The sequence below is a fragment of the Xiphophorus couchianus genome, chromosome 11 (assembly GCF_001444195.1).
Source record: "Xiphophorus couchianus chromosome 11, X_couchianus-1.0, whole genome shotgun sequence".
NCBI lineage: Eukaryota > Metazoa > Chordata > Actinopteri > Cyprinodontiformes > Poeciliidae > Xiphophorus > Xiphophorus couchianus.
In genome coordinates this window covers 26667486-26692850 of record NC_040238.1, presented here as the reverse complement: position 1 = coordinate 26692850, position 25365 = coordinate 26667486, and the positions used below count along the sequence as shown (strand labels likewise).

Sequence of the window (25365 nt, the reverse complement as noted above, 5' to 3'; positions counted from 1 at the left end):
TGATGTCTGGGTTCCGTGAGAAAGTCATGAACTTCTGTCCCGTAAAGCTTGTTTTTTTGTTTTACAGATGTGTTTGTATTTATTTAATTCTCTCGTCATTTCACTCATGCAGCAAAAACCCAATGGTTAAATTACTGTCAATCTAAAACTGGGTTTTTATTGGGGACTTTTCCAAGGTGCCTGATAAAGAAAAGGTTTTCTTTAAACAAATTTTAAGCACAGCTGGAAGTTGAATGCAGGTTGTTGGGTTCAATAAAGCACACAAATCTGACAATAAAACTAGGTTCCATATCTAGATTTGGATATTGTAAATATGCTGGGATGCTGTTTAGTAAAATGTCCCCCACCAGACCTGAGAGCAAAAATGAAAAGTGACTCATCAGCTAGCCTCTGACAATGGGAGTAATGTCATAGCAGGTAAAGCAAAGAATCTGCAGGCATTGCTGATGGTCACCTTTACGTTGTTTGTCAAGGTCTCTTTGTTGGTGAACTCGTCCACAGTTTTCAACCAGGAAGCTCAAAGTCCGCACTTCCTGTGAGAATGAAACACTTCAATGTTTACACCCAATCAGACACACCTTCAGGTCCCATCCCAGCCAATAATGAAGGGAGCTTCATTATTCATACCTTACCATCAGGAACAGCAAGCTTGGGGTTTCGTTGCTTGAAAAGCACAGTATTTCAATATTGCAACACTGATTTTGTAAAGCGAAAAATCAAACATCATTACCTATCATTTTATTAAAGGGGCAGCATTACATATTTTCTAGGCACAAAGTGCCATTTTACAGCACAGTGAAGCAACTGTTACCTGCAGTACTAATAAAAATGCTATATATAAAATATGACTTATAAACAATTTTACTTTTATATAACATAGTAACTTTATTGTTCTATAATATAATTCTATGTGGCTGAATTCCACATAATATTGCCCCTAACTGACACCAGCTACTTGAAAATAAGCTGCTAAGCCACCGTCATTCTATTAAGTTTTTGCTTTTTCAAATCAATATTCTTCACAAAGCAGTATGAACAGATTCTAATAAACAGAAATGCTAGGTCAGATCTATGTTTTTTAAATCAAACCATGCCTGAATTGATCCTTATTTGACCCTGGACTGGGTTAGTGGTAATGGTTAGACTTACCAGGACACAACCCCAAATAAAACTCACACCCTCAGCGAAGCTGAAGTCATCCCATAATGACAGATGCTGGAATATAATGGCAGGTATGTAGGGCTCCTTGTAATGCAAAGTCGGCATGTCTGGAAGTCCGTCTCCTCTTGCTGCACAAAAGTGAATAAACTAATCAGGCAACAACATCTTTCAGTTACAGCACTTTGTAAAAGTTATCATAGCCCTCTGACATTTTGTCACATTAGAATCACAAAACCCAACATATTTAATTGGGATTTAATGTGACAGACCAACACAAAGCTGAACATAACAATGAAGTGGAAGGATAAAGATGAAGGCTTTTAGAAATATTTTACAAATAAAAAAGTTTTAAAATGTGTTGCTCTGATAACCTTGAATAAAATCTATTGGATCCATTTGCCTTCCAAGATTGCCAAATTAGTTAACGGAGTCCATCTCTGTGTAATTAAATCTCATTACAAATGTGAAGGCCTTCTTATGTGAAAGCTTGTGACATTTGTTAGTGAACAGTAAATATGAAAACAGCATAATGAAGACCAAAAAACAGAAGACAGATCATGGCTTCTTTGGTCTTCATTATGCTGTTCATTATCATGATCTGACCAAAGATTTTGACCAAATACAAATATCTGAAACGCATGTAATTGTTCTCTATCGCCATCTGCTGGCTAATACAACAGAAACTCTCCATAATCCATATTTTTGACAGCAGAACTTCGTCATTTCAGCCACATCTGTGCATATTTGCATGAACATTTGTTTATGCCACTGCTCTGTAGGAAGACCAGGAACTGCTCCGTTCATGAAGCCAAAACTGGATCCTCCATGGATCATGTTCAGATTGACAGACATGCCTTTTCTCATGATTTTCCTCAATGTGGACACCATGTCTGGAACAAAATTATATTTTCACAAACTCTTTAGAACTAACTGTAGTGACATAAGATCTGACAGGGGTATGAATTGTTTTAGACTTAAATGTAGATTTAATTCAAAAGGTTACTCGAAAAACATCACATACATCACGACCTAGAGGGAAATAATAAATAGATCAACTTAAAACAAAAGTGACGAGAAAGGTAAATACACAACCTTGATTATATTCTTTGCAAGCTACTGTGTGATTGGAATATTAAGTTTTTTAAAGTACATAATAAACATTTTTAATCTGAAAATGTTTTATTTTGAGCCTAAGAAGGCATAATAGGGTCCATTATGAAGAAAATCACCTCTGCCACAATTATTTACATCCCCGTTGTCCACACTTTGTACAATCCCCTTTTGCCATCAGGACAACACCTACTCTTTATTTCATAAGCCATTTGTTGGGAATTTTTTTTAATTCTCAGTTGTTGTTTTTTTTTTTACTTTAGCACTTCCTCTAAGTGCAGCAGATACAGAAAGAGGGATCTTGTTTGAAATGAGGCAGTACCTTTTGATATGATCCACTATTGTTAATGTGGCACCTAAAGACTATTTGACCATTAAAAGACACATCCCTCCAGCTCCTTTCCTCCCCCCCAAACATTTTATTTATTTTACTACTTGTCTTTTGGTTGTTAATGTTGTGTGGCACTCACATTTACTTGTAAGTTTATTTCTGGTGCAATACTAATTTACTCCACAAGATGGCAGTAGTTGCGTATAACAGAGACACTGACTTAAAAAACTACGCAGGAGAAGTTCAGTGGAACCTTAAGCTGAGTAGGAAGCGTCGCAGCAAAGCCTTTACCGAAGAAGCTCATTTCTGTTTAAAACAGGTAAGTTAAGTACACAAGTAATAGATATGTACCATTATTAGAAGTGTTTGTAAATTGAGAACAGTATTTTATTGGCGCCGATTCTATGTTGTTGACTATCAACGGCCGCTAGCCTAAATCCAAACTACCGTTATTTGTATTCCCCATTAGCCATCGCCGTGACAATGGCGACTCTTTGTGGGGTTCAGGGTTAGTTGAAATGATATCGACCGTTAACGGCCGTTTTCTACGGAAGCATATTGCTGCCACGGAGGAAAATTTTCTAATAATATCACATTATTACGGTACAAATTTGATATTTATTGTATAACCGGGACACCTGAGTTGTACAAACGTGATAATATACTGTACAAACATGATACGTTCAGAGTTGCGTAGTAGTTAGTTACATTTACTCAATTACATTTACAGTACCTTTCCAGAAAAAAAAAAAAAAATTAGGAGTATTTTTGCTCTACTGTACTTTTTACTTAGTATCATATACTCTTACTTGAGTAAAATTTCTGGATTTCCTACCCACTGAATGAAAAACAAGCATGTTTTAATCTAAATATTCACCAGACAAAGACACACCTACACTTTTTGTTAAAGTTTCATACGTTTTAAATCAAAGGAGACAGATTTGGATATTCTCTTTTGTCTGATTTAATTTTGTGTTACTTAAATGAATTATTGTAATTTCAGTCCTTAAAATACCAAAATTTCCATTTAACTTTATATTTTGATCCATTCGATGATGTATTTTTAAAATATTAAGTGAGTGATAATTTGATCAGTTACTCAATACTTGAGTAGACTTTTTACCAAATACTTTTTTACTGTTGCTTAAGTAAGTTTTTGTAGGGCTACTTTTTACTCTTAACTTGAGTAAAATATGTTGAAGTAGTGCTACTCTCATTTGAATACAATTTTCGGGTACTATTCCTACCTCTGCTTATGGTGTATAAATGTGATAAGTATATTGTGTTAACATGACAATTATGTTGTGTAGGCATGAGTACTTCACATCTCCGTGCAGGGTGATACAAAACAGCTTCACTCTGACACCTGATTTCAAAAAGAGCCAGTGTGAGAAACTGCATTCACAAGTGTTGTGTAAATGAGCTGCTGGATACCAACAAAAATGTTATGGTTTAACCGAAGAGTGGCTCTGTGTAAACTGGGCCTTAGCCAAAGCTTAGGCCCCGTTTACATGAAGGCTCACTCAAAGGTTGGGAATCTGAGTATGGTAGCTTCATGTTCCAGTTTATTTTATCAGAGGTCCCAGAATACAAATAGAATACTCGTTATTAAACACTGCATTTTTTTGGTTCGTTTGTTTTAAAGGCACATAAACTCTAATGAAACTGTTCTTTCCTTTTACCTATGTGACTTTAATCAGATATTTATTCAAGCGTATAAAACTTTAACATTATGTTTCCATATGTTGAAAATAAAGCTATAAAAATGTATTGTTGTTTTACTATTACATTTGAATGTCATATTAAAAAGACAGTATAATGTAAAATCGACTTTTAGAGATTTATCCATCCATCCATCCATTTTCTGTTCTCCCTTTGTCCCTAATGGGGTCGGGAGGGTTGCTGGTGCCCATCTCCAGCTACGTTGCAGGCGAGAGGCGGGGTACACCCTGGACAGGTCGCCAGTCTGTCGCAGGGCTTTTAGAGATTTATATTCTTTTATAATTATTATTCCCTCATCAAAAACATACCTGGACTGTTGCTTTGATTCTTCCATGACTTCCATGGTAGATTAAAGGATGTTTGAGAAAGCAAACATTCTGGGTGCTGAAGCAGTTGATCACACTGAGAGCTGCCTTTTCCACGCAGCTCCTTCTCCGGGACACTGTTCCCAAGCCAAGCTTCTGCCTTATAGAGCAACCCTCCCCCGCAACTTTCCCACTCAGCTCCTAAAGACTAGCGGCGGCAGCAATTAGCAAACACCTGGTGAAACTGCTGTCTGCTGAGCTCATCATGCAAACTACTTCTCTGTGAAACGCTGGCAAAAACGTTGTTAAGGGCTCAATGGAGGAGGGTTGTTGTGATGGAAGGTTGAACATCGGAAAGAGCAGGATCTTCTTAGAAAGACAGAGGCCCTATTGAAATTGCAAAGTCAAATTTCTCTCAAGTCATGTATGACATATACAGCTTTTTTTATAAGAATTGAAGACAACAAAGTTACTTGATTGTGCTTTCAAACTGCAGCATGTGCCTGGGAAATACATAATTCGGCCCATTTAAAGTTGTAATCCAAACATCAAAAATACAGAGAAGATAGTACTTGGGAATTATGTACAGTAAAGCAACATGTAACTAATGCACAAAGGGTAGTCCAGCCTTGTTACTAAGGTGAGCTCCTTGCCTTATGAGCCACTCCCACGAGGCGAGGCGTGTTTCAGGCAAGCTCTTTAGTTCATCTGCACACAGACGCTGCTGTCAACTCAGTACTACTGCTTCCTGTTTTAGAGCAGAGGATCCAACAGCTCACCCATGGGTGTCCTGAGGACAAGAAATAAACAGAAACGGATACATGCATTCATTTGCTTGTGCATAGTTTGCTTCATCCTCTATAAGTATCTGGGGTAAGTGTTGTCTAATTTTAATTTGTCATTTGATACTGATATTAAGCTATTTTTTTCTCTCCAGGACTTAGATTTGTGTCATTTTCCCAAAAAATGTAGCTTAATACTGATACTGATATGTTTAATGTTGTTACACAAAGGATAAATAGTAAAGAAATTATTTAACAAACCTGTTATGAACTAAATAAATTTGTCCATATGATTGTGTCAAAGTCTGTTTTGACTTCACAAAAATGTGTTTCTGCTCCTTTGTTTTATACTTTTTGCCAACTCAAGACATCTGCAAATTCCTACAGAGCACATCATGTGGTCAGTTCAAGAACAATAACCCGTATGTCCCGTAACCTGATTGTGACTGGAACTATGCACAGATTCTTTCAGAGCCCGCCACAAACGGGCTTGAAGAAGACCAGGAAGATGGGCCTGAACACCAACTCATCCCAGTTCACCCTGGATGGGAAGCCCTTCTGCATCCTTGGGGGATCTGTTCACTATTTCCGTGTGCCCAGGCCGTACTGGAGAGACCGGCTGATGAAGATGATGGCCTGTGGCATCAACACCCTAACTACGTAGGGAGATAACTTGCACTGTGTTTGTTTTATGTCACAAACCCATCGCCATCACCTGAATGGTAATTAAAGCATCCTCACAGATATGTTCCATGGAGTCTGCACCAGCCGGAGAAGGACGTGTTCAACTTCCACACACAATTGGATTTAGAGTAAGGAGAACGTTGGTTTGCTTGTCTTAACTATAGAACCTGTAGGATTAATTAGAGAGTATGGATGTTGCTGGCTAAGCAATCTTGCAGAGGTCCAGAACAAGAGTCCTGCGTCACTTTCCTAGCTTTCCTACCAATATCACCTGTTTTGAAACCTGGTTAGAAATATTCCTCTTCTGCTCCCATCATGCAACCTCTAGAACTCAAGCAAGAAAGGAAAAGGGAGAGGGAGTCCCACCTGACAACTGCCTAATCTCCATAACAGCAGCAACTTATCAAAGCAATTATCCACACAAGGGGATATGACACTACTGTTTGTTGTTGCCAGGCACTTTTTGCAGCCCTTTGTATAATATTTCTAAATCTTTTTAGAGTGTTCTTTCTCTTCTTCGCAGAGCATTCATATCTCTGGCAGCTGAGCTGGGGTTGTGGGTTATTTTATGCCCTGGTCCCTATATTTCTGCTGACATGGACCTGGGAGGACTGCCAAGGTAACACTCACGTTGTTTACAAATGACCTAAGACCATGAAGAAAGACATCCTCAGTTTTTTGAAAGTTTGCTTTAGTACACCAGACTTACTGAGTTGTTTTTTTTTTTTTAAAGCTGTGATAAAATCTGAAGTTGTGTTCACACAGTTTCCCATCTTGTTATGCATGTTTGTGTTTCAAGGAAACGTGCCGTAAGTGGGTCTAAATTTGACGAAACGAGGAGCAGTTTGTCCATCCATTCATCCATTTCCTAACACCTTTGTCCCTAGTAGGGTCAGGATGGGTGCTGGTGCCTATCTCTGGCTAACGTTCCGGGCGAGAGGCGGGGTACACCCTGGACAGGTCGTCAGTCTGTCGCAGGGAGCAGTTTGTTATTTGATAAATCCTTAAAAAGCGTGTCTTGCTTTTGATTTACATCTGTTTTGTATAGTGTTTGCGTATTGGGATGAATGGTTTAGAATGAGTCAGGATAGGACATGTTAGTTTTGGTATGATGTCACCAACTCGTTTACATTTTTTGGGGATGAAAGATCAATGTTCATAGAGTGCACACAATTCTTAGCTAAAAGTAATCAGAAAATAGGTTAGGCTGTTGTTAATTGGAGCCACTCTACACATGACAAGGTATGTAGTACACACGGGAAGTCTCAGAGTTCAGACAATTGTGTCGCAGAGTTCATTGATATGTCTTTAAGAAGTGTAAGAAGATTAGGAAGGCGATGCTGCAATATTATGTATGTATAACTGTCTTCATAAAATACTGAAAGACAAGGCAGATAAATAGCAGTTGGAATTTTTTTATGCAGCTGGCTCCTCAGAGATGGCAGTATGAGACTAAGGACCACTCACCCTGGCTTCATTCAGGCTGTCAACACCTATTTTGACAAACTTATACCAAAAGTGGTTCCATTTCAGGTCAGTTTTAAATTGGAAATGAGTGTATTGTGCTCTAATTTGTTGCCATAGCCTTAAATACTTGTTTGTGTATTCTAGTTCACCAAAGGGGGTCCTGTTATTGCAATGCAGGTTGAAAATGAATATGGATCCTTTGCAAAGGATCAAAGGTACATGTTATTCATTAAAGAGGTAAGGTTATTATCTTTTATTAAGACTATTTCCCCAAAATACAGGCGTGTGTTTTGCCATCAACAGACCATTCGGATGTGTTTTATCTCTTCTCATGTTGAAAGGCTTTACAGTCCAGAGGAATCAGTGAGGTCTTGCTCACATCAGATAACAGCAACTCATTTAAGTCGGGGGGTGTTGATGGAGGTACATCTCAGTGTGCACACGTATACATACAGAAACACATTCAAAGTTTAACGTGTTGTCTGTTGTCTCAAAGCTCTCCGGGCAGTAAAGCTACAGAAACTGAATCAGAGAATCATCCAGGAGATGAACTCTGTCAAGGTCTTTAATATTTCTTTTCACATCAGTTCTCTTTTTTTTTATTGGACATAATCGGTGTTAGCTGACACTTCAGATCTTTCTTGTACTGTTTTTCAGCCCAACAAACCTTCCTTGGTGATGGAATACTGGACTGGCTGGTATGATACATGGGGGGACCTTCACCATGTGCTGCCTCCCGAAGGTAATTCATGCCCACTATGCTAGCATCGACCTTTTCATTAAATTGTATCCTTTCTGCTGATGTTATGCTGTTTAGTGGTTTTGTTTTGTAAGTGCATTGTCCAGTGTTAGATTTGACGTGTCTTAAATCTTTGTTATTCTCTAGAATCTCATTCTTAAAACACAAAGTCTTCTACACTACACTACACTACTGCAGTGTAGTGTAGTGTCACAAACTACACTACAAGTTTGTGTAGTGTTACACTACACTACACATGAATAATTTTGGACTGAACTGGATTGTCACCGTGAGAAAACAGATGTTAAAACAAGGGGTCATACTACTTTAGCACCTGATATTAGGTCATTATTTAAAACCCTCCTTAAAGAGTTTTAAATATGTAAATATGCTTCGTACCGCAAAATTAGACTAATAAAAGGTTGATCTTATGCTATTATAGTTAGTTCTGATGAGTTTGTGTAAATATAATTTTGTTCCAGACATGGTGTCCACAGTGAGGAATATTCTGAGAAGAGGCATGTCTGTCAATCTGTACATGTTCCACGGAGGATCCAGTTTTGGCTTCATGAATGGAGCAGATTCTGATCCTTCCTACAAAGCTTTGGTCTCCAGCTATGGTGAGTGAGCTGTGGCATAAACAAAACAGCCGCGGTGTTCATGCAAATGTGCACAGATGTGGTTGGAATGATGAAGCTCTGCTGTCTAAAATCTGGAGGATAGAGTGTTTCTGTTGTAATAGCCAGCAGATGGCAATAGAAAACACTTAGTGTATTTTCTGATGCGTTTCAGATTATGACGCTCCGTTATCTGAAGCAGGGGGATACACTGCAAAGTATTACCTTCTAAGGGATTTATTTTCTCAATTCAACCGTAAGTTAACTTTTAGCATGAAGTACAGGTATTGTGGCTTGCAAAATTATTCACACTCCTTGAATTTGTTTATATTTCTTCAGAGAATAACCACAACCTAAGTATATTTTATTGGTATTTTATGTAATATAATCATTGTGAAATGAAAGGAAAATAATAAGCGTGTGAAAATTATAAATATAAACAGTCTTTTGCTATTCTAGTGGCAAGCCTTGTAGGCTATGTCTCTAACAGCGCACAGCATCTAGAGTTGGGCTGAAGCAATTATTCAGATTAATCATGATTAATAGATTACTGAAATAATTATCAACTAATTTAGTAATTGATTAATCGTTAACTGGGGTACACAGACTAAGAAAATGCCATTTGACGAAGAAACAACCTTTTCAGAACATTTGCATTTATAAAGATATTTAATTACACACAGTAGACTCTGATTACTAATTTGGCAACCTTACAGGCAACTGGTTTCACTGGATTTTATTCAGAGTTATCAGAGCAACAGTGGCATCACATTTTAAAACCTTACATTTTTAAAAATATTTCTGAAAAGCCTTCATCTTTTTCCTTCCACTTCATTGTTATGTACAGCCTTGTGTTGGTCTGTCGCATAAAATCCCAATGAAATACGTTGGGGTTTGTGTTTCGAATGTGACAAAATGTTGAAGTGCTAGGATAACTTTTGCAAGGTGCTGTTACTGAAAGACATGGTTGTCTGATTGGTTTTTCATGTTTGTGCAGCAAAAGGACACCGCATCCCAGACATACCGAAGTTGCGTTACAGTGATTCCTACGAAACTGCAGTTATGTACCAGCATCTGTCATTATGGGATGCTTTAAGCTTCACTGAGGGTGTGAGTTACATACAGTGCTAAGTCTAACGGAGTAGAAGTTAGCTTCCCAGTCGGATTATTGTTTTATAATTCCTCTGCAGCCTTTTATGTCCTCCAAGCCAGTAAACATGGAGAACCTACCTGCAAACAATGGCAACGGCCAGTCGTATGGCTACACTCTGTATGAGACCACCATCACTAGCGGAGGGATGCTACAGTCAGGTGACAATGTTCGGGATCGTGCCCTGGTGAGTTATCATTCCTGCCCACAGAGCTGTGAGCTCAGACTTTGTTGAGGTTGGGTTACTTTTTACTTCTTAGTAGAATTATGGTTCATGCACTAAAAACCTCTTGGGTGAGAAATGGTAGCACAACGTTCCCCGCATGCTGGTGAGTGCATCTGCATGCATGGTGAGCCGAAGACGTTTGGGCAAGAACTGCAAAGAAAAAAAAACCCTTTCAAGAACAAAGCACAAGGACGGAGAGCAGAAGATTGGTGCAAAGTTAATATGAGTCACCGCGAGGACTGCGGGATGCTAACCGTGAGACTTTCTAATGAGATTTATGTGTTCTTATCTAAGGGAGTGAGTTTCCTCACAGCTTTGCCAAAGAACACTGCCATGAATGAAACATTCTCCACGAGCAAGTTTTTTCTCCAGAGTCACCAACTGATTTGTGTTTTCTAACACAAAGAAGCATTCTGTATCAGCATTTTAGACCCAGTAGCATGGAGACAGAGCAGATCTTTACTGAAGTAGGCAGGTTGTTGTCTAAACACATAAACGAAGAAGTGACACTTGGCACATATTGATGCCCGGAATTTAGCTTGACAAAATCAGCTAGTTTGCCATGCCACTGGTTGTTGTTTGCTGTATACATATTTTTGGTTTTATTTATTTGTTTTGCAATATGTTGAGTGTTACTTCAGTTATTGCTCTGGGTTAGCTAGGCCATACTACTTCCCACTGGGCAGTTTACAGTTCCTGCCATTTGCTACACAATTCTCATCTCCCTTCAATGTTCTGTCAGGGATTTCTCCCATTGAGCTCAGTTTCTTCTACTGAATTTCAACGAGGCGGAATTGCGAATGATGACATCAATTTTGTGTGCTGTTTTCAAATTGTAGTTCTATATGGTTGTAGTTTATCAATGACGGCAGAGGAAGTGAACGAAGCCATTCAGTCTGTGTTGGGCACTCTTCCAAATATTGAGCCATTAAAGTCTGAGCAAGAGGAATGGATGAGACATTTTATTGCTGGAAAGATAAAATCCAGTGGCCCTACTCCCCGCTGGATTGTTTAAAGTTCCTGTTGTGGCTTCCTTTGCGTTACATACCTCAAGGCCAAACGTTAGCAGTTGGTTAAAATCAGATCCAATTATTTCAAACGTCAAGAGAGTCCACGCCTCCAGCAAGCAATCTTTTCACAATAGCTGAGGGTTCAGATCCTCTAGATCAGTGGTTCTTAACCTTTTTTGAGGTGCCGAACCCATCAGTTTCATGTGCGCCTTCACCGAACCCTTCTTTAGTGATAAATAAAATACTTTTTTTGTCCAAATTCAAGACATATGTATATGTTTTTTGCCGGTGCACAAAATGAGCCGTGCATGAACGTAACCTTGCTCAAAGAACAAAACCATGAACTCACAGCAAGTTACAGTATTACTTTATTCTGGCCCCCAAAAATATTTCGGCCCAATAAAAGAATTTCAGCCCCCAAAAATATTTTTTTACTATTTTACTAATTAAAAATAAATTTTGATTTTTTTCAAAGAATTACATTTTTTTTAATAACTTCATTTTTTTAATTTTAAATTTAATTTGTTTTTTGTCGTTTTGAATCCACAAAATACTTTTTGGGGGCCAGAATAAAGTATTGCACAAATTACATACCTGCAAATCAGTGTGACTTCTGCTGTTTGTCTTTGGGAGACCAGTTCAGAGAGGCGTGGCTTCACCTTGGCAAGTGCGTCTTCAGAGCAAAGTCTGTTCATTTTCTTTTTTTTTTGCTCGACATATTTAGTATGGATTAAAATATTAAGAAAGAAACCACGCTACATACAACTACGACAGCCGCTGATACTGCGCGCACTTAATTCCCCGCAGCACTGATTGGCCGAGCAATGTAACATGATCCTCTGCAGCAAGTGATGGCCAAGCATGGCGTGTCATCACGACTTTACACAAGTGTGTCTTTATCTCCGCGGCAGAGGCTCCGCCGAACCCCTGATGGTCATCGAACCCCTGGGGTTCGACCGAACCCAGGTTAAGAACCACTGCTCTAGATGAAGCAAAGCGTAGGAACAAGTGACTGTTTTTACCAGGCTTGCTCTGGGTAGTTCCTTCATGGTTTTGATTTGAGCAAACTTTTGAAGTTTTATACATTGCATGAATGCCACATAAAATGCGGCACAGTAATGGTGGAGAACCACTTTTCTTGTAGGGAACCAGAACATGGGTGTTTCATAAGTAAATTGAAAAATCCTATTTTGTCCTACAGGTGTTTGTAGACAGAAAATATATTGGTCTTTTGAAGCGCCAGATCCTTGAGCTGGCTGTTCCTGATGGTAAGGTATGAACAATGAAGGTCCCTTTATTATTGGCTAGGATGGAACCCAAAGGTGTGTCTGATTGGGTGTAAACATTGAAGTGTTTCATCCTCACAGGGAGTGCGGACTTTGAGCTTCCTGGTTGAAAACTGTGGACGAGTTCACCAAGGAAAAGACCTTGACAAACAACGTAAAGGTGACCATCAGCAATGCCTGCAGATTCTTTGCTTTACCTGCTATGAAATTACTGTCAGAACATTGTCAGAGGATACTTGATGAGTCACTTTTCATTTTTGCTCTCTGAGGTCTGGTGGGGGACATTTTATTCAACGGCACCCCCTTGCGGGGTTTTACAACATACAGCCTGGATATGAAACTCAACTTTATTGAAAGGTTTGTGTGCTTTATTGAACCCAACAACCTGCATTCAACTTCCATCTGTGTTTAAAAATGTGTTTGAAGGAATCTTTTTCAGTCTTATTGAGGCACCTTGGAAAAATCTCCCAGAAAGTCCCAGCTTTCCTGGATTTTTCATGGGAAGGGTGTTTGTGTACAGCTATCCGAGTGACACGTTTGTGAAGCTGCCAGTAAGTGAAATAAGACGTTCCGTTTTTTTAACACTGAAAAACTGAATGAAAAACTAAAAGCAGAAAAGCAGAGGTTACTTTAGTGTTTTGTTTGTGTGAATGATGCTGCAAAGCCAACTTATGCTCACTGATTTGTCTGTGTTGTTCTGTGTGCTAATGCAAATGTTTTAGGGCTGGGGAAAAGGTGTTGTGTTCATAAACGGTCTGAATCTCGGTCGCTATTGGTCACTGGGCCCACAGCAGACCCTCTACCTCCCTGGGCCCTTTCTCCACAGTGGAATAAACCAGGTAAAGCTGTTCATAGACAGTCTTTCATTCAATCAATCAGTCAATCATCTTGTAAAAGTGACATCATTTATTTTAAAACATGCTCTAAAAAGGTTTATGTTATTATAGTAAGGTGTGATATAGTTACAGCATCTATTCCTTCTTTTGTAAGTGTAACAGTGTTAAGTAATGTTTAGGACTGCAACTTATGACTATTTTAGTTATTGATTAATCTATAACTACTATATATACCCTTAAGTAATATTCAATATCCCTAAACAGCCCAATAGTTCACTATACAGTGGATATTCAATTCAAACAGATCTTATTGATCCCAAAGGAAAATTAAATGTTGTAACTCACTGTTCAAGATTCTTCATAGAGTTGTTGCAGAGGCTGATGGCTGTGGGCAGGAAATATCTCCTGTAGCAGTCTGCATTACAACAAATTTGAAGAAGCCTCTGACTCAAGACACTCTGTTTTTATATTTATGTTATATATGACAGTCACAGGAAGAGGATGCTCAGGATTGTCCCTAATTTTCTTGATTTTATGAACAGTTGTTCTTTACACTGTCATTTAGATAAGATAAGATAAGATCAGATTTATTTGTCATTGTCATCAACAGATTACAACGAGATTGAGATTTGCTCGACTCGAGTTAAGATGCAGGTTATGTGTATATACGTAATATACGAAGATAAAGAAATAAATAGTACAAAATGAGAAATAAACTTAGACATCAGACATTTCCAGTGGTTCTCCAGCAGTGCCCTACTCCATGTAATCATTATTCTATCAGTCCTTGGTGAATCTGTTTGTCTTGGACATAAAATCATCAAGCATAAATCAGAGCAAATGTTAATGGGTGTAATTCTTCCCTTTTAATTCATTAGATCATTATATTTGAGGAGAAGGAGGGAGACTACAATGTCCAGTTTGAAGGTTCACCTGATCTGGGCATGGAAGCAGAAATCGACTGAACATCTGGGTGTGAAAATTATCTACATCTTGATGTGTAACATGTACAAAATGTTTTGTACTGTGATTGTATTTAAATAAACGGTCATCAGTGTTTATGGTCTACAGTTGTGTTGCACAACCATAAATTTTAAGTATTTTATAGTACACATTATACACAGGTTTCCCGTTTTTAACCTACAAATTTGAAAAGTGAACTTTTATTCAACCCTTTACTTGAATTTCCATAAATAGACCTAATTGGTAAATTTGTGTGTAATGTAATCTCAGTATAAATTCAGCTATTCTGAGATGTTCTCAAGGTTTTCTAGTGAACATTGCATAGCAAACACCATAATGAATACCATGGAACGCAGCACACAGATCAGGGAGAGTGAAGTTTAAGACAGACTCTGACTTATGGAATCCATGGAAATAAAAAGAAAACAGGAGAATTGCTAAAACCAGCAGGGTGTCTGCTTGAACATTCTTAAAAAGTTTTAACATTCTAAAAAATCTTAAGTTCTCTCATCCATGGAACCCATGGAAATAGAAAAAAACAGGAGCATTGCTAAAACCTCAAATAACCACATGCTTGAAAAGTCTTAAAGTTCTAAAACTAAGGCCGTAAAATGTCTTAATTGCACTTTTTCCTAAATTAAGTTAGTCTCAATGTATTAATCTTAGGTCTTAAATGTTGTGGTGCCCAGTCTATTTAATCTTGTATATTGGTCATGCACAGACATCTTTACCGTGTTCGTTCGGCTACTGGTAACTATGAAATTACTTCAGACTTATATAGGGGCGTGCTGTAACCCAGCGCAGGGGGTTAGCACGCCCCACATTTGGAGGCCTTAGACCCCGGTCGACTCCCGGTCCCGACGACCTTTGCCGCATGTCCTCCTTCAAAAAAATGGCGCCGGCTCAGCTGGGTGCCTGCAGACGCAGCTCCTGTCGTGTGCTGTAACTGCAAAATAATTTCCCTGCTGGGATGAATAAAGTAAAAGAATTATTACAATTAAAAATAAAATTATTAAAAATTAAATTATATAGCGCTTTTCTGGACAAAGATGCAAAGGTGGCAAGCTACAGGATTGTAGTCGAAGATGCCCTGGGGTAGTCTGACAGAAGTGAGGCTGCCACACACTGGCGCCATCGACCACCATGATCAGGCAAGGTGAGTGAAGTGTCTTGCTCAAGGACACAAAAGCAAGAGACAAAATATAGAATAGTTCAAGGTTTATGAATACTTTTACAAGCCACTGTATTAAGTTTGTACTGCATGAGTGAAAAGGCAGGAGAATTAAATTAATACAAACACATGTGTAAAACAAAACCTTGCTTTATGGGACAGAATTAAGTTGTTTGCTCCTGAAACCCAGACATCACTAAAACATGCAGTTGTGTCCATGTGAACCGCAATGGTGCCGCCTACAGGGTATACTGTGAACTGTGCAAAGTCTTCAAACGACCTGTTCAGCAGAACAGCCCTCAAAGTTCCTGTGCAGTCGTGCTTGGATATGTTGAGTTCAGTACATGCACATGGCTCAGTGCCTCCGTTTATGCAGCAGAGGTTAAGTGCAGCTACTGTGGCGTTATATTTTTGGCCACAGGAGCTCTGGTAGTGGTTTGAGCCCAGAAAGATCCAGAAACAGCAGGTATATATCTATATATATCTAATTAAGCTCGAGAAGACACATGAACAAGAGGTTAAGATAAAGTGGGAGAATGTTGGGTGTCTACTTGTTATCAATAACAATTTTCTGACTCAGTATCATTAACATTGTAGATTTCAACAGATTTTTCTGTTAAACCCCCAAATGAATCCAGCATGACGATGTCATTCAATAACGTTCACCAAAGAAATTTAAAGGGGCAGTATTATGTCTTTTCCAGGCATATAGTGCCATTTTATAGCTCAAGTAAGTAATTATGTCAATTTGAATTGGGCTTTTGTCTCTGTAAAAACTCCTGCTCTTTCTGAAACTTCACCTCCAGGAAGTCATCACATTGCTCCTCTATCAACCCTTAAACAAAGTTGTTGTTGTTTTTTTTCCCAGTTTTGCACTGAGAAGTTACATGTATAATGAGCTCAGATGATGCATAGTTCCACCAGGTGTTTGCTAATTGCAGCTGACTAGTCTAAAGGACCTGAGTGGTGGAGTTGTGCTTTCAGAAGCAGTTGCCACAGGTGATTAAAGGATTTCTCAAACATGCATGAAAGAATCAAGCTAACATTCCAGGTATGTTTTTAATGAGGGAATAAAATAATAAGATGTAAAGCTAAAAAAAAGGGTTGAATTTACATAACACTGCCCCATTAAATAAGGGTCTATTTGTCGCTGTACCTATTAATACCATCACTTATTACATTGAAAAATAATTCTCATTTTCAAAGATATAAGGTTAGTAATCGGTGAACCTGGCGGCTGTGAACGTGCAGGATAATTTTTGCTTGTTGGTGGCTTTTAGAAGTCAGCTGGAATAAATTAGAATTAGAAAAAAAGAGAGAATGAAAGCAGGGTGTAAAACAAGGGTTTTTTGTTTGTTTGGTGAAGAAACAAACTTTTTTTAGTACGTTCTCAGAAAGTAATAACTTATTTCTTTCCATAATTAATAACAATATTTGGTAACCAATAAATATGATCAGATTAACAATGGTTTAAGTACATGGGGTACGAAGCTGTTTATGTTTAGGCCCGAAATGGCAACGAAATTGGGTTCGACATTGGGAAGACTGAGCGAATTGTCCACGGACAAACGCACGTTCAAGTTTCAGGAATACGTACTACATTTCCCAGGTTACCTAGCGGTCGGAGCTTGCGCAATATGTTTTGCACGGCCCTGGCTCTTGGCAGTGTATGTTTGGTGTTGTTGTCACATTAGGAGAGTGAAAGACGTATTTATTACCGGGGCCATAACCGTGAACGTGTCGCATGAGGTAAGGAAGATCATGGCGCCCCTTCGTGCTCCGTTTTTGTCTTCGCTTGCCTCCATTAGTGTCGTCTCGAATAGAAACGGCACAGTTTAAGCTGCTCAGCGTGAACACGGAGCTAACAGAGACACGAGCTAACAGCAACACTGGAACAACCCAGCGAAAGTCAAATATTAGGAGTTAGAGGCTTCTTGTTAAACAGTCCACACAAGGAGGCTGTTGACCGATCAAGTTAGAGGCGTTTTGGGAGGTCAGCGGGGTCAACGTCTGCCTGAGTGACCCCAGTTAATTAAGCTAACTACCTGTAGTCAGCTGGCTAATGTTGACTCGCACACAATAACCATAACTGCATGTCTAAAATAAGCAGCTGTGCCTTGCTGTTGAGCTAGTTTAAGGAAAAGGAAGGTGAAAGCATGGTTTTATAACTTTTCCATGGAATAAATGCTCGAATTTGTTGCTAATAAACAAAACAAAATCGGCATGAACGGATTAGAGGAATAGCTTTGTTTTCCTGATTTCACAGGCAGAAGTCCCCCTACCAGCTGAGAACAAAGGATCCTCTCAGAATTGTCAGCTTGTTTGAACCTTATGTCTGATAGTTAACTTTAGACTGCTAGCATTTTTTTAAAACTAAGAACAAGTCAGCATTTATGTGACTCCATAATGTCTTAGAAAGTAGAATAAAATCTCTGTCAGATGTTTTAGTTATTAAAATGACTTTGGAATTGTTGTTTTTCTTCCAAAGTTCCAATCACCATGTTACAACATTATTAGTGATTCGGCACAAAATGGCTCCTAGAGAAATAAACATCTCTGGCATTTTACGCAGGCTTTTTTTCTTTCTAATAAATCTGAACTATAAAAATCTGAAGTACATGCACTTGTGTGAAAAAGTAACATTGTTAAAGCCTAAGTTAAGTACATAAAGTAGGTTGAAAACATAAAACGAATCCCTCGCTATTTTATTTTTGTCTTTTATATATTTATTTGTGTGGATTTCTGAGGAATGCGTTGAGTACTTACCAGTTTGTTGTTGTTTTTTTAAAATTTCTTGTGAATTGTGGCAGGTTAGTAAATGAGCCCCACCCTGCCATGAGAGCGGACCATCAGGTCAGCAGCCCCCCCTCCTTCTGCAGTTGATGGATCTGCAGCTGGTCCAGAGATGACAGACAGCGTCAGGGCCTTCCTCCAGAATGTCGCGACGGTCAGCACACACGCGACACACACTCAAGAGACACGGCAGGATGGTCATCACGATGTAGTCGTTTAGCTTCACTGCTTACCAGAGTGTATGGCCTTCCACAGCATCAGTGACACCTATACTTGAGTAGGAAGGAAGTGGAAAAAGATTTGGTTCCTTATTGTGCTCTGTGCAACATAATAAAGGTTTGAATGTCCAAGAAAAAAAAAAATAGACAAATTAATCAGAATAAGATCCAGCATGTAACAAGTAAAACTTTTACAGAAATTTATGTTCAAATGATCTGAACCCAATGAAAAATGCAACCTTTAGACTCCAAAAGAGCCATTTTTGCTTTCAGTGCAGCTTAAAGAGGCTCACGTAGATCCCCAAAAGTTACATGACCTTTTGACAAAAAAAAAAAGAAAACAGCTTAGAATTTTTTTAAATCAAAAAATCTACTTAAATTAGTGTCATTAGAGAACCAACTTTTCTTTTTATTCTTGAAGGTTTTCAAATAAAGAAAACCATTACACTTCGCATAGTCAAATGGTGGGAAATGTTGGTTCATAAAATATAATTTACTGGCACAGAATAATTCAGAGTAAACTGAACTGAGAACCACAAGTAATAGACACAGGGTAGAATTTCAGGAAGATGAGTAAGTTTTACTAGAGTTGTACATGAGATTAGTGCATTTTTATGCTCATCTGCCAGCATAAGTTTTCAGAATAAAGGTGCAAATAAGCACTTCTTACTTTCTCTCAAACCTTTATCATTTAATACCATCAGTATGACTGCAAGACATCTGAGATAAGAGTTAAAGGCATCTCTACTTTTTCTCCATCTGTGTGTCATTTATTAAATTCACCTGCAGACCTAGTTTCTCTACGCTGGCTCTTTATTTGTAGTAGTAGCTCAGCAGTTGAATCTAAAAGTTGAATTCATCTCCCAACACTGAGAAAATTTGAGTGTTAAAATAAAAAGAATTTTCAACCACATACCTGAGTGTGTGTGGGTGTGTGTGTGTGTGTGTGTGTGTGTATGTGTGTATTCGGATCTGTCAGGGGATCAAGGACTCCATATTGGGGATCGGAACCATCTCCAAGCTGGATGCTCGCATCCAGCAGAAAAGGGAAGAGCAGCGGAGAAGGAGGGCCAGCGGGGCCCTCGCACAGAGACGGGCACAGAGTGAGGAACGCAAACCGGACAAGTAGGTCGGAAAAACCAGGTTCTGGCTGAGGTCGGGCGGTTCCACACTACGATTCTGTTTATAGTAGTATGTTGAATTCACGGCATGCTTCAAAGATGTTGAGGAAAAAGTCTGGAGTGTGGAATTTGACAGCAATGTTAGCCAGGTCTAACATCTCTATGTCAAACTGCAGTTGTCGTCACAACGTTCACGAGTGTCGTATATCAATTGTGAAATTCTTGTTTTATCCGATGTTTTATTGTGATTGAAGCTCTGGGTTGTTGCTTCCATCACTAACAGGGCTGCTGTGTCAGAAACAAACACAGTCACCTGAGACACCAAAAGTATTTCATGTAAATATAGTAGAAAGTAGGGATTTCAAATATTCATTTAAAACTTCCTAATATATTGTTAGCCATATTTACACTATCACACTCGAAAGCACCAGCTTTCTTTTATTTTACCAATTTTATTTATTCTTTAAGGGGGGGGAAGCAAACTACTTAAGTGATCAGTTTAAAGTTAATAGATAAATTCTGATCTGTACTCGGCTTAATAAACACTGACGTCATTCAGAAAAGATCAAATATTTAACATGTGATAATGATGTTCCAACTCTGACTTATTGCAGAGGTAAAAATGTTAATGATGATTTCCACTCTGCACGGACACACCCTTATCAAAACTAAAATTTCTTTTACTATAAATAATCCTGACGGTTATAATTTGTCTTAATCTTTTAGTGAGCCTAGAGTAGCCAGCAGGATATTTCAGTGCTGTGCCTGGAATGGAGGAGTGTTCTGGGTAAGCTGGTTCTCTGCTCTCTTCTTTTCTGAAGCTCCTTGGTTTACAATTGTTGTTGTTTTTTTCCAGGATGCAGTCACACATGATCCCTCACTGTGCTTTATCTCCTCAGCTCAGTCTGTTTCTCTTCTACCGGGTCTTTATCCCCCTGCTGCAGACCCTCACAGCAAAAATCATCGGTAAGCACAGCCGCTGGTAACTGTGGAGCGAATTGTTGGGCTTGTTGATAGAAGCTGTCTGTGCTCCAGGTGACCCCTCCCTCCACGGCAGCGTGTGGTCCTGGCTAGAATTCATCCTGACCTCCGTCTTCAGCGCTCTGTGGGTTCTCCCTCTGTTCGTCCTTAGCAAGATAGTGAACGCCATCTGGTTCCAGGTCAGAGCCACAGTCTGCAGTGTTCAAATAATAATAATAAAAAAAGTGATGGGGTTAGGTTTAAAAAATTGTGTAAATTGCAGGGTCTGTTATTAATTAATCATATTTTAAACTAAAACTATACATTGACAAAATAAGCAACATAGTCACTTAAGAAACCCTTTATGATGCCAAGTTATTGAAAAGTAGACATATGAGGTACACCGCAAAGATTTTTGTGTTTTTAATCTTTTATTTTGGTTAGCCAACCATCAGATTGGTTTTAAACAATTCCAACCCATTCAGTTTTCAAGCGTTTCAGGAAAAATTGAAAGCTGAAACACTTTTAACATTTTTAACATGTTGAAACTGATGGAGTTAATCAAAATTAACAAGTTAAAGTCCCGACACTTAAAAAAAAACAAAAAACGGATACGCTTTGAAAAATAAGCGTAGATTCAATTATTGGTTCAATTATATCAAGGTCAGGTCATCACAGCAACATTGACTCCAAAGGTCAGAGGTCAGCCTGTGTTCTTTGTTTGCAGGATATAGCTGACCTGGCGTTTGAGGTGTCTGGCGTCAAAGCCCAGTCGTTCCCCAGTGTCAGTAAGATCATCGCCGACATGCTGTTCAACCTGCTGCTCCAGGCGCTCTTCCTCATTCAGGTAAAACGCTTTCCTCGCTTTCAGAAACCACATTCCTGCTCAAGTAAAGATATCAAAACACATGTTCATCCACGAATGGCATAATGAATGAAAGCTGTGGTCCATCAGGGGATGATTGTCAGCCTGTTCCCCATCGATGCGATCGGACAGATGGTTAGTCTCCTCCACATGTCTCTGCTCTACTCCCTGTACTGCTTCGAGTATCGCTGGTTCAACCACGGTGAGACTACCTTTTGTTTTCCACTCTTGTAGTGAATTATATGGATTTAAGAGGGGGCTCAAGCTAAAATAATCATTTCTGTCTGTTTGTCGAAGGCATCGAGATGCACCAACGACTGTCCAACATCGAGAGGAATTGGCCATATTACTTTGGCTTCGGTTTACCCATGGCTCTGCTGACCGCCATGCCCTCCTCATACATCATCAGGTCAATTGTGTAGAGTAAATTTTTTTAAATGTAATGAAAGTACACAAAGCATAGTATTAAAAAAACAAAAACAAAACAGAATTAGTTTCTAACTGATCTGTTTTTTCCCTTTTGTAGTGGCTGCTTGTTCTCCATCCTCTTTCCTCTGTTCATCATCAGTGCAAATGAGGCAAAAACACCAACAAAACTATAGTGAGTGTGTCAACTACTTTTAAAATGCATGGAAAGTCTTGAGCCAACCCTCACTCATCTTTTCTTTTTTTTTTTTACATATTTATTAAAACTGTTTTTATAATAACTGAAGTGACATGGTTATTTGAACACAGTGTGTCTGGAAAATACATAGGTACTTATTCTAGCCGCTATCTTGTCTAATGTTTCGCTATACAGGGATGTGACACTTTTAAACTCTGTTAATTTCCAAATTGCCGTCTTGTTCTTCTTGGCAGCGTGATTTTTTTTTTAGCATCAACATGGTTTTTGAAACTTTCATATCATGACAATCCTACTTCTCCGACTTCCATTATTTTAACAGTACTAAGCCATTGTATCGTTCACCTTCAACTTCACAAGAAATCTCAATAAAATACTGTGAAGTTTGTGGTTGTAAGATGACAGAAATATGAAGTGTTTAGAAAACACTTTGGTATGGTGCTCTATAATGTAGAAGTAGTACTAATTTGTGGTTCTTTTTTTAAAGTTTTCTTTTTTTTAACATTAGCTGCTTTTACATTCATTGTCATATCTACTTTATCACATTACCCAAAAGATTTGGCGGTTTTTGGTTAAAATGTACAGAAATGAGGCGTAGCTCCAGACTTTCCTGTAACACCGTTGGTAAACCTGATGCGTCTCTGATAACGTGCGTTCCCTCCCAGTCACTTCCAGCTGCGGCTCTTCTCTCTGGTCGTGCTGATCAGCAACAAGCTTTTCCACAAGACCGTCCACCTGCAGTCGTCTCTGACGCCGTCGCCCTCGTCCGAGAAGCTGGCCTCGCCCCACACCTCCCCGAACCGCCACAGACTGCTGCAGCACAGCCAGTAATGGATCCATGCAAAGCACGAACAATATCAACCAACGTTTGGCATCAGTCGGTGTCGATTCCTCCAGAGGGGTTGACCTCGAAAGAAGACGACATTCAACGCAAAATGAAGGGTTTATGTAGATTATCCGATCTTCGGCTGTTGGGTTTAGTTTAAATCCACGCCAGAAACATTTTGACTCACACGTCTCTCTTAACACATTATAGGAATATATACAGCTGTAACTTTATTTTGGTTTGGTCCTCTTTCTGCATAGGTTTTTCTTTCTTTATTTTTTTTGTATAATGTGCCATTTGAGTGACGCTTTGTAACAAATACAGCACAAGAGACCATATAGTTTTAATCTTAAGCAAATATACCTTAAATAGACTTTTTCTCTCTTTGCAGGAGCTTTGAGAAGAAACGGCACATTTAGGTTCCACCTGCAGCGTATTGCTTAGTGTTGAGTCTTGCACATGGATGTTGATATCCGACGTAAACAAATCCTTTAAAGGGAGTCGTCTTCTTTTTTTTTTTGTTGGATTTTTCTTCCTATGTTGCAATCTCAGATCAATTCAGGCACTACCATGTTGCTGTTGATTACCTTTTATAAAAAATAGTAACTCTTGTGTTTTTTTGGCTTCTCTTCCCCCAAAAGACCGCCACTATCTGTAGTATATGTAGTGACACCAGTGGGTGAAAGGTTAACCCCATTTCTTAATGGTTCTGTGTCATTGGCTGGTCCTAGTGAGACAACGCTGCCAAACCACTGCAGTTCTGTTTTCTTTTTCACTTCAGGCACAACCATGTGAAGTTCTACAAAAAAGAGGCCTTTCTTTAAAATAAACAAAAAAAAACAAGTAGATGATCACCCTCACGTAGCTAAACCTAGTCTACCCAGATTACTGATGTCGTTATACCTAATCTGCGAAGATTTTTTTATGGTGTACATAATTTCAGCACCTTTCTTCAGACACCCTAGCTCACTCTGTAATCTTTTCTCTTTCACTTATGAAAAGCTCAAGGCTGTGGATAGGGGCAATGATTTTGAAAAAGTGTGCAATTCTGACAGGAGCATAGTCTTAGTGATTTTATTGTTTATTTTTTTTTTCTTTTTGTAAAAGTAACATTTAATTTCAATAAAATTTGGTCAGTATTCAATGTTTGAAACATGTCTGGTGATTATTTCCGAATTTGTGTGATTTGAGTTGTAAAGTAAAATGTGCTGCTGTTGCAGTTTGCGTTTATTTTATACCTGCTGCCAGACTTTTCTGGCCAGACCTTCCCAAAATCAAGATTCTACTGGCACAAATAAGGCAACTGAGATATTGGAAGTAAATCTATTTGTATTTTTCACCCAGTTTGTTTTTTTTTTAAATAAAATTCCTCCTTTTAATATGTACTTCTGCTCTCTGCTGCTGTATGTCAGAAAAGTGCATGTATTTCAGGAACCAAAACACATTAGAGGTCAAGAATTTTCTATGATTATTTGAAACCATGTGATTAGCCATCTGACTGACATGTTATTAATTATGAAATTTCAATAATGTTTTATGGAGCATCACCAATAATTGTTAGGTGAAGATGCTTCTAATGAGTCCAGCTAGCCCAGCCTTGTTCAGTAAACAACAAAAACAGAAATTACTTATAAACGTCACAAAAAAACAACTAAATATTAGCCTGTTTTCCTTAAAAGTGTGTACCTAAATGTAATTGGATTATTTACACATTTCCACCAACTCACTCTCTCCCACAGACTCCTGTCAGATCTAGTGGAGCTAAATAGCCAATCATGTGTAGTTGCCAGGGGAAGAAATAAACATTTGGCCAATCAGCATCGCTGAATTTAATGTAATTGGGGCGCTCAGAATCTCGCCCCTGCCATAGGTAGATATGACATAAAGTTTTTGGTCGCCATGGTGATAAAGTTGCTAGTGGCGACAACGCCAGTTGAGGGAAAGCTAAAATTTCCACCTTGACTTACAATGAGAATATAGAGGATTTTGTTGACGGCGGGTAAGCTACAGCTTCTGCTCCTCTGCCATGATATCGCCCTGACCTTTTTTGTTGTTTACTGTTTGTGTTCAGCAGCTGCTGTCATGTATCCTTTGCTGATTGTTAGCTATGAACGTTGCGGTGGTTTATTTAATGTTACTCTGGATAAGATAAATTTTAAAAAATTATTTTTATTATTGCTGTTAATAATGAAGCTGCTCTTGTTGCATTTACGTTTCTGCTGCTATTATAAAGTTCATTTTTGGTTAATATCATGGTGGTTTCTGGGTCAGATGGCCATTCTGATGTGGTATTGTACTAGGAGGAGCTGACGTCCCATTTGCAGCAAACTCAGCTCTATTAACATTCATATCAGTAAGATTTTGCTGGATTTATTATTGTCAGATTAATTCAGGTGATTG

General features: G+C 38.7%; 2 protein-coding genes across 3 annotated transcripts; both read left to right on the top strand.

The window, feature by feature from the left end:
• The first annotated feature begins 856 nt into the window (after nt 1-856).
• On the top strand, nt 857-14485 carry LOC114153495 (beta-galactosidase-1-like protein 2). Of its 2 annotated transcripts, XM_028032080.1 has the most exons (20): nt 885-2921; nt 5387-5502; nt 5874-6071; nt 6155-6223; nt 6619-6714; nt 7520-7628; nt 7707-7799; nt 7904-7985; nt 8059-8123; nt 8220-8304; nt 8784-8921; nt 9094-9174; nt 9916-10028; nt 10109-10255; nt 12506-12577; nt 12672-12750; nt 12860-12947; nt 13030-13141; nt 13313-13429; nt 14305-14485. In XM_028032080.1, the coding sequence occupies exons 1-20, from the start codon at nt 2790-2792 to the stop codon at nt 14389-14391; spliced, it is 2079 nt and encodes a 692-aa protein (XP_027887881.1). In that variant the 5' UTR covers nt 885-2789; the 3' UTR covers nt 14392-14485. The 2 variants fall into 2 exon arrangements, 1 of the variants encoding a protein (XP_027887881.1); XR_003597334.1 differs by lacking the exon at nt 14305-14485 and having other exon boundaries at nt 857-2921; nt 13017-13141; nt 13313-13408.
• A 2682-nt stretch (nt 14486-17167) lies between these two features.
• ei24 (EI24 autophagy associated transmembrane protein) lies at nt 17168-24118 on the top strand. Its single transcript, XM_028031608.1, has 11 exons — nt 17168-17309; nt 18371-18507; nt 19551-19696; nt 20419-20479; nt 20592-20658; nt 20728-20852; nt 21380-21499; nt 21608-21719; nt 21815-21926; nt 22044-22118; nt 22805-24118. The coding sequence occupies exons 2-11, from the start codon at nt 18466-18468 to the stop codon at nt 22968-22970; spliced, it is 1026 nt and encodes a 341-aa protein (XP_027887409.1). The 5' UTR covers nt 17168-17309; nt 18371-18465; the 3' UTR covers nt 22971-24118.
• The last annotated feature ends 1247 nt before the right edge of the window (nt 24119-25365 follow it).